This window comes from Hibiscus syriacus, unplaced genomic scaffold (genome assembly GCF_006381635.1).
Source record: "Hibiscus syriacus cultivar Baekdansim isolate YM2019G1 unplaced genomic scaffold, ASM638163v2 tig00003715_pilon, whole genome shotgun sequence".
In the NCBI taxonomy this organism is placed as follows: Eukaryota; Viridiplantae; Streptophyta; class Magnoliopsida; order Malvales; family Malvaceae; genus Hibiscus; species Hibiscus syriacus.
Genome location: NW_024061980.1, coordinates 1,140,411 through 1,155,392, shown reverse-complemented (window position 1 = coordinate 1,155,392; position 14,982 = coordinate 1,140,411). Strand labels below are relative to the sequence as shown.

Sequence of the window (14,982 nt, the reverse complement as noted above, 5' to 3'; positions counted from 1 at the left end):
ATTGTTTTTCTATTTCTCGTTTTCTTCTTTTCCCCTTATTTTTATAGTACTTTCAAATAAAATACAATAAGAAAAACTATATTAGATGAGACTAAAATTTATTTTTTTCTTCAAATTTTAATTGATGAAAATTAAAAAATTTCAACAATTCCATATAATATTTTAGAATCTTTCAAGCTCTTACTTTGTTTTATAAATAAAGATAAATCCCTATTGATTTTCTTAATATTTTAAGTGTTCTATCTACAATTTAAGTGTGGAAACCTACTATCATAATTTCATTCCATTTTCTTTCTAAAAAGATTTTAGTGGAGAATTTATATAAAAAAAAAGTATAGAAAATTTAATAAATAAAGTTATTATTAAATTTATTTTCGATAACCGACCCTTCCAAAATAAAATGTTAGTTCCGCCTATCTCTATAAATTTAAAAATTGCTTTTCAAGTTTATTGGATGGGAAAGATTGAATTCTACGATATTGATGATTCCATATATTTATTTCTCTTGTAGGTCGGGTGCTCTTCTATTATACTACATAATATGTCTATGTTTCTCTTGGAAACCCTGCTACCAAATAACAAAAAAAAACAAAACTTAACGTATGACCAACAATCGTCTCGAGGAGCATTTCACCGTCAAATCCGTCTATTGGTAACTGTAACTTATGATGCGTAACATGATTTCAAGATTTAGAGATCCCACACTTTGAAAAAAAGTGCTGACCTAAAAAATATTTTCCTACTACACGCATTCGTAAAAATAATTCAGTGAAAAATATTTAGTTCAATATGCTTATTTTTTATTTTATAAAAATAATTAAAATTTAATTTCGTCTTAATATAAAATATTTTAAGATCCTTATTTTATAAAGTAGCACATACCGCTTCATCAAGCATTATCAAATAACTTAATGACTAAAGACCAACCCTCATGGCTCGCCACAAAAGTTCGCCCCACACCAACCAACATATTGCTTGATCCAACGAGAATGAGATATCTAATATACAAAATAAAGATGAATATCAATACTAAAATATATATGTTATTTGTCTGTCGGTCGTATCGAGAAAAAATATGATTATAAAAATAAATGTACAATTTTATGATAAAAGAAATGAATTTATAAATTTTACAACTAAAATAAATTATTAATAAAAATATTTAAAAATTTAAATTATATAAAAATTTAAAAATTTTAAAAGAGATGATTTTGGTATCGACCCTTGTTCGATCTAATCTGTATCTGAAAAGGTGGCATGATCAGTGGTGGAGCATCCAACAGGTGCTAGGAATTGATAATGTGGTTGTCTCGTTCCCTCCAAGTTATGTTTGTATCTTGAACATAAATAATAGACTTAAATATACAAAAGGTGTTCAATATATACATGCTTTTCTAGTTTAGTGTGTAACGTTTTTTTCGTTTCAGTTTGATTCCTAACATTTCATTCCGTTACTCAAAATGGGTCACGCCATGACAGACCGTTAATTTTCTCCGTTAAATGACACGTGTCACAATCTGGTAATTTTAAAATTTTTATTTAAAATTAAAAAATAAAATTATATATTTTTTAAAAAGAAAACAATTTCTTTTTGAAATAACCCCAAAACTTTGAAAACCTTCATTTCAACCCTTAACCTTTAACCCGTCACCGAACCACCCTTCTCCGACAGGTGGTGGTGTACACAGCCGCTCCCATCGAACTCAGCAGCAATCGGCGACCTCAACCTGACCCTCAGATCACCCAAAATCAATCACCGTCGAGATTAATCGCAAGAAAATCATTCGGTCTCCCACCTCCAACCCATTAAAAGTTTCAATTTTTCTTCCGTAAGTTGTAGCCCTAACACTCAGTCAATTGTTGAACCGAAATCTCAAACGAGTAGCATGCCAAATGTTATTAAAATACTTAAGGAAAGAGGATTGCTTGAAACCATAACCAAAGAAAATCTCAGCTTGGTTTTTTCAGACGAAACTGCTGGTCCTCTCAAATTTTACTGTGGTTTTGACCCAACTGCTGAGAGTTTGCATTTGGGGAATCTTTTGGGTCTCATTGTACTTTCTTGGTTCCAAAGATGTGGTCACAAAGTTGTCGCCTTGATTGGTGGAGCTACTGGTAGAATTGGTGACCCTTCTGGTAAAAGCCAAGAAAGACCTGAACTTGATTTGAATACACTGGAAAAAACATTGTTGGAATCATGGAGATTGTAAATAAGATTCTTAGTAAAAATGCAGATCTGGGTTCTAAAAAGAACTCAAACTTTGTTGTTTTGAACAATTATGATTGGTGGAAAGATGTTAGCCTGCTCAATTTCCTTAAACAAGTCGGTCGATATACTCGGGTGGGGAGCCGACCTCCAACCTCGGCCACCGCTCATCGGGAGTCATCACCGCCTAGCCCATTAGAAGCATCGTCCCGGACCGGTAATAGCCCAGTCATCCACTTGCATCCAGTCACCGTCGTTTGTGGTGGAATAGCGTTTGAAAGTCCGACGAAAAGTCCTCATTCTATAATCGATTTTTGTGATTTCCGATCGAAACCGTCGCCTTTCCGCCTCATTGTCACCGAAGATGAGTTGCCGGTCATGTCCGACCAAAACCCAATCGATTTGATAAGCCACCGTCGCCGAGCGGACGAGTTTGGAATAGGGGCGGTCGAACGATTTAGGGGTTAGTGGTTGAAATGAAGGTTTTCAAAGTTTTAGGATTATTTCAAAATTTTTATGTTTTCTTTTTTAAAAAATATATACTTTTATTATTATTATTATTATTTTTAAAAATTACCAGATTGTGACACGTGTCACTTAACGGAGAAAAATAACGGTTTGTCACGGCGTGACCAATTTTGAGTAACAGAATAAAAACATTAAGCATCAAACCGAAACAAAAAAAAAACGTTAGGCACTAAATTAAAAAAACGGATATACATTGAACACCTTTTCGTATATTTAAACCTAAATAATATTGGACTATAGAAACAAAAACAATAATTAACTAGTTTTTTTTTTACTTATAATTCAATAGATTTAAATCAGATAAGATAATTTAATTATATTGACTATATTTTATTTTATTTTATTTTGGAAAGAAATTTTTCTTTAATAATGATTATTAGTTTTCATTAATAAAAACAATAGAAGGAATTAATATACAACGTATTCAAAGAGAAAATTAACGATAATAGTCACTAAATATTAAAACTAAAAATATAAAGAAAAATGAAACCTCCATTGAGAATAACGTCTAACATAATAAAAATCTAACAACCTTCATAAATCTCTTTATCTTTGTCGAATGAGACGTTTTAGGAAGTGATAAAAGAGTTGTGAGCAAACCAAACAATTTGACAAACTGCTTTGCTACATAATTTTAATTATATCAACAAACACCATTTTACTGAAGAGAAAATCTGACAATATTTGATTACCGACAAATTAATCAGAAAAAATATCGTAAGGATCTTTGTGCGAAAACTTATACGACTGTAGAAGAATGCGAAAAACCATAAAAAACATGACACAAAAATAGAGAAAAATATATCACAATAACAAAGGTTCTTATTTGAAATTAAAAAACTAAAAAAAACAAAAAATCATAATAAAAAATAAAAAATAAAAATAATAATTATCAATAGTGGACAATTAATATTAAAATTAATACTATCACCGACTAAATAAAATCAAAAGAAAAGAAGACCGTACAAACATACTGAAATAGAGAAAGAAAAAAACCCTACTAATGATTTTAGAATTATTTTTGGAAAGAGACTTAACTATGATTTCTATAATATAATTAATAATATTTATTTAAAAATAATTGTATTAATGATATTTAAGTATAGTAAAAGATTTGGACCGTTGAAATCCAGCCCGAATGAAGTTAGGAAAAACAAACAATTTCAAATTTTATTAGGTAGGGCCCAGTTTTGTGGGCCTGTGAAGCCTTGTAATTTTATTCTTGGAAGATGGAAACAAAAAGGATCCAGACCATTCCAGCACTAGAATTGAAGCCCACAAGACAAAAGAGGAAAGTTGGGGAAAATATCAGGTTCCTCTTCGGCTTGTTACAAATACCCAATTCCTCAGCATCGGGAAGAAACAATCAGGTTATCTGAAACACTTAGAAATCTATGACTTTAAATTGCTTTCCATCGAACCATAGTGCAAGAGAAATGAAGATGATCCAGAGTTTCTATGGCAACCGAGGGAGCAGCTTCTTCGATCCTTTCAACCACATACCGAGGGGAGTATTTGTGCATCAATCCCAATTATTTATCACCCATTTTCCGGTGATCAAGCTTATGCTGCATACACGGATTAACGCATGCATAGAATATTCGATTTGAAATAACAACTTTGGAAGTTAGGACAATTCGTAGTTAAAACTGCGAAATTTATTCCGATCACGAATACGTTATTTGCATAGAATACTCTCTTATACATACATGCATATAAGATAATATTATAGAGATCACACCCAGAGGGAACAAAACTCTGATCGACAGAGTTAAAGACACTCACATATCAAACATTGTTTTTGCCAGAAATGTCAATAGCCTTAACATCAGGCTTTGTAACTTGCAGTTTTGGAACAGTGACAGTTAGCACACCATTGTCCATGGAAGCCTTGATCTGATCCATCTTAGCATTATCGGGCAACCTGAACCTCCTCATGAACTTCCCACTGCTACGTTCAATGCGATGCCACGTGTCGTTCTTGTCTTCTTTTTCTATTTTCCTCTCTCCGCTTATCTGGAGCACCCTATCGTCTTCAACCTCCACTTTCACTTCTTCCTTCTTGAGGCCAGGGACATCGGCCTTGAACACGTGCGCTTCTGGGGTTTCTTTCCAGTCGATTCGGGTGTTGACAAAAGCGGAGGTTTCTGGGTTTTGCGAAGAGGACATTGGGAAGTCCCTGAAAGGATCCCATATGTCCAGAGAGAATGGATCAAAGACGGTGCTGCGTCGGTTGCCAAAGAAGCTTGGAACCAATGGCAATGACATTTTCGGCAAAGAGAAACTGAGATCAATGGGGAGCTTTGTTTGGTAAAATTTAGAGATCGGCTGTCTTGGTTTTTCTATTGCTTGTCTGAGTACTTGAAGCAGCTGAAATGGGGTTTTTATAGGCCCCGGAGTCTTGAAAAGATTATCTGTTTACTTAGTTTTGGTTGTTTTCTTAAGCATTCTAGTGTTGAGAAGATTGTTCTATTTTAGGTGTCAATCATTTTCTAGGGCATTATAGAGATGCCGGTCTCTAGATTTCTAGGACCTTCCTGAATTTTCACATTCCATATGGGCTTTTTTTACACACAAACAAGTGTAAGACTTGAGCCTCAATACAACTCCAACGGACTCTAGAATTAGGCATTTTTCTTAAATTAGTATTTTGAATTTTAATTATATTATTTAAAAAAAATTGTAAAATTTATTTATTTATAAAACAAACACGTTGATATCTTTATTAACATGTGATAAAATTTTATGTTGTCACGTTATCAAAAAAAAGAATACCATTAGTAAAAATATCAAAATAATTTATAGAACTAAAACATAGGTATCAATTTGGAGCAAAAGAAATTATATATCAATTTTAGAGAAAATGTCTAATTCAGTTATCAACTAAAATTGAAAATTGTTTAAATGCTAATTTAATTTATAGCGTCTAATTGAAGTATCAATATATTTAAACTTAAATAAAATTGCAAATGTTATAATTGATGAAAACAATAGAGAGTTATTAAGAATATTATAACGTGAAAATAAATAAAATTATTAAAATACAAGGAATAAAAATGCTCTTTCTCCTGACTTGTTGTCATTGCAATAAATGTTCTTTCCTGCTTATTGGACAAGGCTACGAAACGTGGGGTGTTTCATTATCACCCTAAATGTTATAGGTTACGGTTTATTAATCTGTACATTGCGAATGAATTGCTTGTTTTTATTAGAGGTGATGATGACTCGATTAAGTGGTAACAACATTCCATCAGAAAGATGTCATTCTGTACCTCGTGCAACAAGGACTGAATCTAATTCTTCCAGAAGCAGAAATCTAGAGGAGAGGTCGAATGAAACACCCGTAAAGCCTAATGCAAATGAGGCTTGGAACGGATCAGACGCTAAAGGAAGCAAGGTTGCATATAAAAACCTCAGAATGCTGTTTCTTTTGGTGTTGATACTTGTGATAAACACGATACTAAAAGCAGAAGCAGGTCCAGCCCTTTGAGAAGATTATTAGACCCGCTTCTAAAACCGAAGGCAGTTAACTGTATCAATTTTACCAACCAATTACAGGACTCTATATTAACAGAAGGTGCCTGTAGATCATCAGAACAGCTTAGACATTCAGCTTTGCACTTGCAGTCAGCCAAAGCGAAATCGGATATGGCGAGCCATTGCACAAGCAAAGTAAATGATTCAGCACAAAACAAATGGTGTAGATCTTCAGCAGTTCAAGCTCTTCTAAGAGTTCAAGTTAAGAATGGGTTGCCTCTGTTCACGTTTGCTGTTGATAACGAGAGTAATATTCTTGCAGCTACTGTGAAGATGTTAAGTGCATCGGGGAAGGGAGATTATGGATGCATTTACACATTCTTTTCCATTCAAGAAGTCAGAAGAAAGAATCAGAGCAAAGGTCAGGATTATGTCCCTAATATTGTTGCCCAGATGAAGATCCAGGCCGAACTATGTGGATCAATTTAGCATCAGAGAATTTGTTCTGCTTACCTTGGATTTAGGACAGGCAAATCCACAAGGTTCTGATTTCCAGTCAAGCAATGAGCAGGCAGCTATCGTTGTCAAGATCCCAAAAAGGAACAGGAGATTTCCAATCAGAGATGGGTACCTCATTGATAAGCGTAACAGCTTGGCTGAGGCTACATTGAAAGAGCATCGACCAGGGGTGAAACTTGAATTTGGTTCTGGGAAAAATGGTCCTCTTATGGATGGTCCAGACATTAGTGCTACAGTCATACTTCCAAGTGGTGTACATAGCCTGCCAAATAAAGGTGAACCTTCATCACTGATCCAGCGATGGAAATCGGCTGGAGCATGTGACTGTGGTGGTTGGGATTTAGGTTGCAAGCTCGGGGTTCTTTCTAATAAGAGCCAATTCAGTCATCGATCTAACTTCGAACTTTTTTTAGGTATAAATGTGGATCTTATACTAATTAAACTATCATAACCACTGTATTATATTTGAAAACGTTGACTGAATTGTCCATGTTCTAATCATAACTGTCGAGACGGTATTTCGCCTGGCGAAAACAAATGTCGTTGCTTTCTAAATGTCATCTCGAAAAAGTAAGTGTTTTTATTCTGGTATAAGATAAAATACAATTTGTAGAGTCGTCACTAATCATTTTATCGAGGTGTGATTGGTCACAAAAAATGCTATGTTATTTTAATAAAATTTATAAAAATAATATTAAAATAACAAAAGGGGTTTGCTTACTAGAAAATGAGTTCGGGAGTCGGTTATGCGTAGGGAAGGATTATCACCCCACAACGCCCAAAGTTGGTATCTTGTTTATTAATTAATGTCTTTACAATAAATTAACAAATTTATATTTAATTTCAATTTATAATCTCATTATTCCATATTTAATCGCATAATTTATTTAAAGAAAATTCTAAAAATAGAAAATATTTCAATATTTCCAATCGAAGAGAAACTATTTCCTAAAATGTTTTAGGACAAATATTTCTCTTTCCGACCGAAATAATAAAAATGTGATAATTCTTTCCAAGAATAAATTAAAATAATTTGATATAACCAGAATAAAATAATATATTTTTTAGGTTTTATAAACAAAAACATTTATTCATTTTAAATATTAAAATATGACATCTAGTTATGTTAAGACAATCCTTTCTTAACATTTAAAAATAAATATTATCATTTAATCAAATTATGAAATTGATCAAGTTATGCTTATGAATTTTTCATATATATATTCATAGGACTAAAATAAAATGAATAGAAAATAAAGTGAAATAAAAGTATTGCGATATATTTGTCACAATAAAAGACTAGAATAAAAAATATAGAAATGTAAATGCTATAATATAAATAATAAAGAATAAAGACATAAAAATTAAATGAATTCTTAAATTAAAATTGCATAAAATAAAAGTATTAATATTAAAAAAATAAAATAATATAAATAAAACAAAAAGGGCACAAAATATTACTATAAATAGGGACGAAAATAAATAGAAATAAAGACCAACGCATTTTGGAAACCACTCTCATGATTATCCCCTAAATTAATGAGTAAAATGATAATAAAATAAAGGAAAGAGATCAAAATAAAAGAAAATAAAAATATAGTAGCTAATTTCGAAATAATTAAAAAAACATAGAAATCAGTGACTAAACTGTAAATAGGCTCCTAAATTAGAGGGATTATTTCGTGATTTTTCATATTTTAAGTGAATAAAGTAATGAACTCCCAAAGTGTATGGATCTGACGCATGGTTTACCCAAAAGTTTTATAAACTTAAAACTCATCTTCTTCCTCTTTATTTCATACGCAGAACACCCTAAAGCTTTCAACTCTTCTCTTTTCTATTTATTTATTTAACTTACTTTTTTTTAAAATAAATAAAAATAAAATATAAAGCTAAAAAAATAAAACCAAATGTAAAAATAACCTTTGTAGTGCTTTTTTCTTTTCAATTTGCTATGTATTTCTCTTAATTTTTCTGTCAATTTTACATATTGTTCTGGGATTTTTATAGCCCCAGTTTACAAAAGAAGAATCAAATATGATTTTTTCTTTCTCTTTGTATGTGTGGCTGTTGTAGAGGACCAGCTGTTGTTGGTGGAAGCTGCTGGAATTTGTTGTGGTGGAGGGGGCTGCTGGGTTACTTGAAACGTGGAGGGGCTACTGGGTTTTTTGAAACGTGGAGGGGCTGCTGGGTATGAAAGGTAAAAAATGGTGATTACAACTGTCATTCTTTGCTCGTTGCTGTGGAACAGGAATGGAGCAAAGACAAAAAGCACCATTTTTAGCTTGAATGGTTCAAACTTTTGATATATAAGTTCTTCTCATTATGAACTCTTTCACTGGGAATGTTGACGTCTCAAGTGAGGTGTCGTTGATTCAACTCCATATACGATGAATCGAGGCAAGGTTGAACAAGTTCTTATTATTATGAACTCCTTCTGGAAATGACGATGCTGATCTATCTCCTTCTGTGATAGGGTCAAGCTAAGGTTGAATAATGTTGATCCCTCGAATGAGGTTATTCTCTAATTCAACTCCATAAGTGACAAATCAAATTAAGGTCGAATAAGTTCTTATTCTTCGGACGAGTTCTTTAGATTACGAACTCTATAAATCAAGAAACCCTCGAAGGCTTAGTTTCTTAGTTGTCAATGAACCTCTTTTATTAGGCCCAACTTCCTTTAACAACCATTTTGAGATAATTAGTAAACCCCTGAAAGATTGGTTTCTAAAATCTCATTTGAAAACATCCTGCCCTGAAGGTCTTATGGATGAACCGAAGGCTTTTTGAAAACATCCTGCACTGAAGGTCTTATGGATGACCCGAAGGCTTTTTGAAAAACATCCTGCACTGAAGGTCTTATGGATGACCCGAAGGCTTTTTGAAAACACCTTGCACTGAAGGTCTTATGGATGACCCGAAGGTTTTATTACTCGGAGGTTTTAATTTTCTAGAACATTAAATGAGAAACTTTGGTAATCATTTTCTCATTTTCATGCGAAAATCATATGTGAACATCTACCCAAAGGCTTTACGGATGGCCCTAAGGACTTATCATCTTGCTCGAAAGACTAACAGATGACCCAAAGGATTTACAAATTTGTGGGAAATACTTTACTAGGTAAGAAACTTCTTACTTTTCAAGAATTTGATTTTCTAGAACATTAAATGAGAAACTTTGAAAATCGCTATCTCATTTTCATGCGAAAATCATATGTGAACATCCTACCCAAAAGCTTTACGGATGGCCTTAAAGACTTATCATCTTGCTCGAAAGACTGACAGATGACCCGAAGGTTTTAAGCATCATGTTCGAAAGACTAACAGATGACCCGAAGGATTTACTAATTTGTGGGAAATACTTTACTGGGTAAGAAACTTCTTACTTTTCAAGAATTTCATTTTCTAAAACATTAAATGAGAAACTTTGAAAATCGCTATCTCATTTTCATACGAAAATCATATGTGAACATCCTACCCAAAGGCTTTACGGATGGCCCTAAGGACTTATCATCTTGCTCGAAAGATAGACAGATGACCCGAAGGTTTTAAGCATCATGCTCGAAAGACTAACAAATGACCCGAAGGATTTACAAATTTGTGGGAAATATTTTATTGGGTAAGAAACTTCTTACTTTTCAAGAATTTGATTTTCTAGAACATTAAATGAGAAACTTTGAAAATCGCTATCTCATTTTCATGCGAAAATCATATGTGAACATCCTACCCAAAGGCTTTACGGATGGCCCTAAGGACTTATCATCTTGCTCGAAAGACTGACAGATGACCCAAAGGTTTTAAGCATCATGCTCGAAAGACTAACAGATAACCCAAAGGATTTATAAATTTGTGGGAAATACTTTACTGGGTAAGAAACTTCTTACTTTTCAAGAATTTCATTTTCTAAAAAAGATTAAATGAGAAACTTGTTGGTTGGGTACCATGCCTAATTCAAAAATAATGCTTCATGTAATATCCTCAATATCGGGTTAGTGACTAAATTGAAAAATTTCAGAATTTAGTGATTAAAGTATGATAATTGAATAATCAATGATTTATTGCAAATATATGATGAATGTTATTTAGTAATTATGGAATGAATTAAAGGGTAAAATGGTCAATTGACAAGTAAGATTTTATTATTCCTTTATAAGAAAAGGGAACCACGTGGAAAGGGAGAGATTTCTCCAGAGTTCTCTTCTTCTCCTTTATTCTTCTTCTTCTCGTGGAAGCCAAGAACAAAGGTAAGTTTGATTTAGCTGTTGATTTCTTAAATTTTTAAGTTGGATTTGAGTCTTTGGGGGTTATATAAGCTTAAGGAAAGCTTATATAAGTTTAAAACACCAAGAAGAGAGAATTATAAAGGAATTTCTATTAAGAGTTTATAAATGAACTTTCATGATAAAAAAGTTTTTGAAGTTCTAAGGATGAATTTGACTTGTCAAGTGTCTAATTAAGAAGTTAGAAGCAATAAAATTAAATTTCGAACATGTTGAAAAGTTAGTGTAATTCTTGAATTACATATAGAGAATAAGATTTTGATGTTAAAGAGGTGATTAATGAATAGAAATGAGTTTGAATATGAGTATGTAAGTTAAGAATAAGAAAGGGGATGATATATGAAGTTACTAAGCTGAAAAGAGTGGATTTTAGGGCATAAAAATGAATTCTGGGCTATGTGCATCGATGCACATTCAATGTATACCGATGCATCAAGGGTGTTTCCAGAAATTGTTTAGTGTGTATCGATGCACAGGAAGTGCATCAATGCACCCATTAAAAATAGAAACATCGAATGCAATTAGTGTATCGATGCACATTGAAATAGACATTTCTTTTGGTCTAAGAAATGATAAATTAGAGTATATCAATGGGATACTGATATGTATCAATGTATGATTATGTAGATATCGAACATGAACAAGTTCCCGAACGATTATCAAGTTAAGATTTGATTGAAAGAAAGGAAATCATAAAAGTGTTATTGACTAGTGAGGCCAGGTGAGTGCGCATTATTTTATATATGATGTTTAATGGGAAATAAAACTTACGACAAGTATATTTTTTTATAGTATTGTGCATGAAGTATGAACATGAACATGTGTTTGTTATGAGTGTTTGAGTTATATGTTATGGTATATGTGGACATGTTATTGTATATGTATTTCATGGTTGATGTGAATATATGCTATGTTATGATGATATAAACTATATGATATGATAAGAAATTATATGAATATAAAAGAAAAGTTATGTGATAAGATCTTTGAGATATATAGAAATGGAATATAAGACTACATGAATACATGTATGGGATATATTAGGTAATAATATGAGAATATGGTAAAAAGCGAGTTTAGAAGAAATGATATGAATGAAGTAATCAAATGTAAAGGTTATATAAATAATAAGAATGTGAGTTGGGCAAGTACATAGTAGTATGATCATTTATGTGAAATAGTAAAATAGAATTATATTATTGAATGAGAATTGAAACGAGATAGATAATATTGACCTATATGATGATATGAGAATATTATATCAAAAGGAGACTTGAACGTAAGTGATAATTGGAACATATAACATGAGCTAACTGGGAAAAATACATATACTTAAATAAAATTATGATATATGGATTGTATGATAGAAATCTACGGAGTCATATTAAAAAGTTATAGGTACTATATGAATTGCATTAGGTAAATAGATTAGATTAGTATATAAATGAAATAATAGAAGTGATATATGTTTATAAGTATGACAAATGTGATATGATCTAGGTGAATATCATAGAAGGAGGTATAAGCTATATGATGTGATATAAGTTATTTTATACATATATGATATAAGTTATTATGAGATTATGAGAAGGAGAATATAAATGATGTGAATACAAGTATAGGAAAGATGATATATATATAGGAAGATGAATTATATGAATACACATTTAGGTGATGAAATGATGGACCTATATATATAATATATATATATATATATATATATATATATGATAAGACATAAAAATAAGATATAAGCAATGTGACAAGAAATGTGAAATAGCATGAAAAGTTGATATGAGCTACGTGATATGTGAAAGTGATCTACGTGATTATGCGTATATGTGATTCAACTTATGTGACATAATCTACGTGCTATGTGAAAGTGAATTAAGTGTTTATGTGAAAATGTGAAATGACATAAATGATAACGCCCATGTTACGTGTCATGAGAGCTAGGGTATAGTTGGCATGCCAAGAGTCGAGGGTCTACGCGGTCCTCGGGACATATGTATTCTTTGGAACATGTGTGAGGTCTTTTGAGACACATACTTGATCCTTGGCATATGTATATGATTCTTAAGGAATTTTCTACGTGGTCCTTAGGGAAAATGTTGAGTTAATCGATCGATGGAGTTGGCCAAGAGGGGGGTGAATTGGCAAATAAAAATTTCGGTGGAAGCTTTGCAGAAAATTAAAAAGATTTGCACAACAATTTAGAGTGGTTCGACTTTCTCAATCAAAGTCTACGTCCACTACCTTAGTTATCCACTTTAAGGATTTTCCACAAATTCACTAATTTGTCTTTCTTTTGAGGACAAAGAGTAACCTTACAAATCCCTCAAGAATTATACCCCAAATTCTTGAGAACACTCTCTCCCAAAGAGAATAATACAAATTTTGCAAACTTACAAGAAAATCCTCATAAGGCAAGATGTTTGCACAATTCTAGAACAAAGAAAGAACACTCAAGAATAATACAATTGATCACAATAAGTGTTCTTGAAAGCAAAATTGAATATTGAATTAAATAGGCTTGAAAATGCTCAAACTTGAGGTTTGATGCTTTCTCTTTAATTCTCTCTTGATTCTTGTTGATTGTTGTTTCTTGTTATTGATCAATGGCTTCTAAGCTTGTTTAAATACACCTTCAAATGATTCTGAACGTTGGGGATGATTAGTGGAGTCAATGGAGTCGTTTTAGTGTGAAATCAATTAATAAAACAGCTTGGAGCGTGGGGGGAATCGGTACCCCCTCATGGGGAATCGGTTCCCTAAGTGTAAAATTTAAATATTTTGACCGTTAAACAGGGGGAATTGGTACCCCTTGGGGGGGAAATCGGTTTCCTCCGAGCATTCTGTTTTTATCGGAGCCAAACCATTCAGGGGGAATCGGTACCCCCTTGGGGGGGAATCAGTTCCCTCTGAGCAATCTGTAATTTTTGACTTTGAAATGGTTCGAAATATTTTGTAAAATTATTTTGAAATTATTTTAAGTTTAAAACTTAATTTTTACTTGAGTAAGTATTAAAAAGGACATTTGAAAGATTGGAGTAATATTTTGATATTTGAATATATCGAATATACTTAGAAAATCTTTTGGAAAATCTTAAAATTCATTTAACTTAATTTTTATATCAAAATCAAAATATTTTCAACAATCTCCCCTTTTTGATATAACAAAACATTAGTAATTTTAAGATTTTGAAATCAAGTTTTGAAATTACCCCCCTTACTCTTCCCCTTTAAAACACTTTACATTTCTCCCCTTTTTGTTAAATCAAAAAGACTTTTAAAAGATCTTAAAACAAGGTTTTGAAATCATTTAGCCAATTGATTATAAAATATATAGCTTAAGCTGCTAAGATCAATGAAGAGAAACGTTAGCCATTAGTTTCATAATCAATATTCATAAACAATGTGATATGGCGAAATTGGTCATATATCTAACATGATGTAAATGATGCAATAATGAGTAAATTTAACCAAACCAATATATAGAAATAATTTCAAACATCCATAAAACATCAACCAATTCAAACATCCAACAATCAAAATTAAAAACAATCCAAAGTCATTCAAAATGTTGAAACAATAAACTCCATGTTCTATTTCAAAGTACTAAAGCATGACAAATAATCAAGCATCCGTAGGAGGATCGGGAGGAGGAAAATGAGCTCGCATAGCAGCCATCTCGTGCGAGAGTGCATTAATGCGTTCATTCATAGAAGCGTTGTTCGCGCGTATCTCCCGGAGAATCTCCAATTGTTGAGCTCCCATTGTGGATAAATGAGACTCTATGGAAGTGAAGCGAGAATCCATGGATTCATATCGGAAATCAAATGTCTCCATAAAGGATTGAAAGTATGAAGGCATTTGATCTTCTGGTGGTTGTTCCTCTGGTGGAGCTTGTTCCTCGTGCTTTTCTTGCTCATCGTCGGAGTCATCAGCTTCCGGAGGTTTATTCATGAATAC

The 14,982-nt window shown here is 32.3% G+C and overlaps 1 protein-coding gene across 1 annotated transcript; it reads right to left on the bottom strand.

Moving 5' to 3' along the window:
* Window positions 1–4,426: 4,426 nt before the first annotated feature.
* LOC120179625 (17.3 kDa class I heat shock protein-like) lies at window positions 4,427–5,135 on the bottom strand. Its single transcript, XM_039185184.1, has one exon. It carries the CDS (start codon window positions 5,000–5,002, stop codon window positions 4,523–4,525), a length of 480 nt encoding a protein of 159 aa, XP_039041115.1. The 5' UTR covers window positions 5,003–5,135; the 3' UTR covers window positions 4,427–4,522.
* Between the last annotated feature and the right edge of the window lie 9,847 nt (window positions 5,136–14,982).

Excerpts from the sequence above, each read along its gene's own strand:
- LOC120179625 (XM_039185184.1), bottom strand. The coding sequence starts at position 5,002 with ATGTCATTGCCATTGGTTCCAAGCTTCTTTGGCAACCGACGCAGCACC.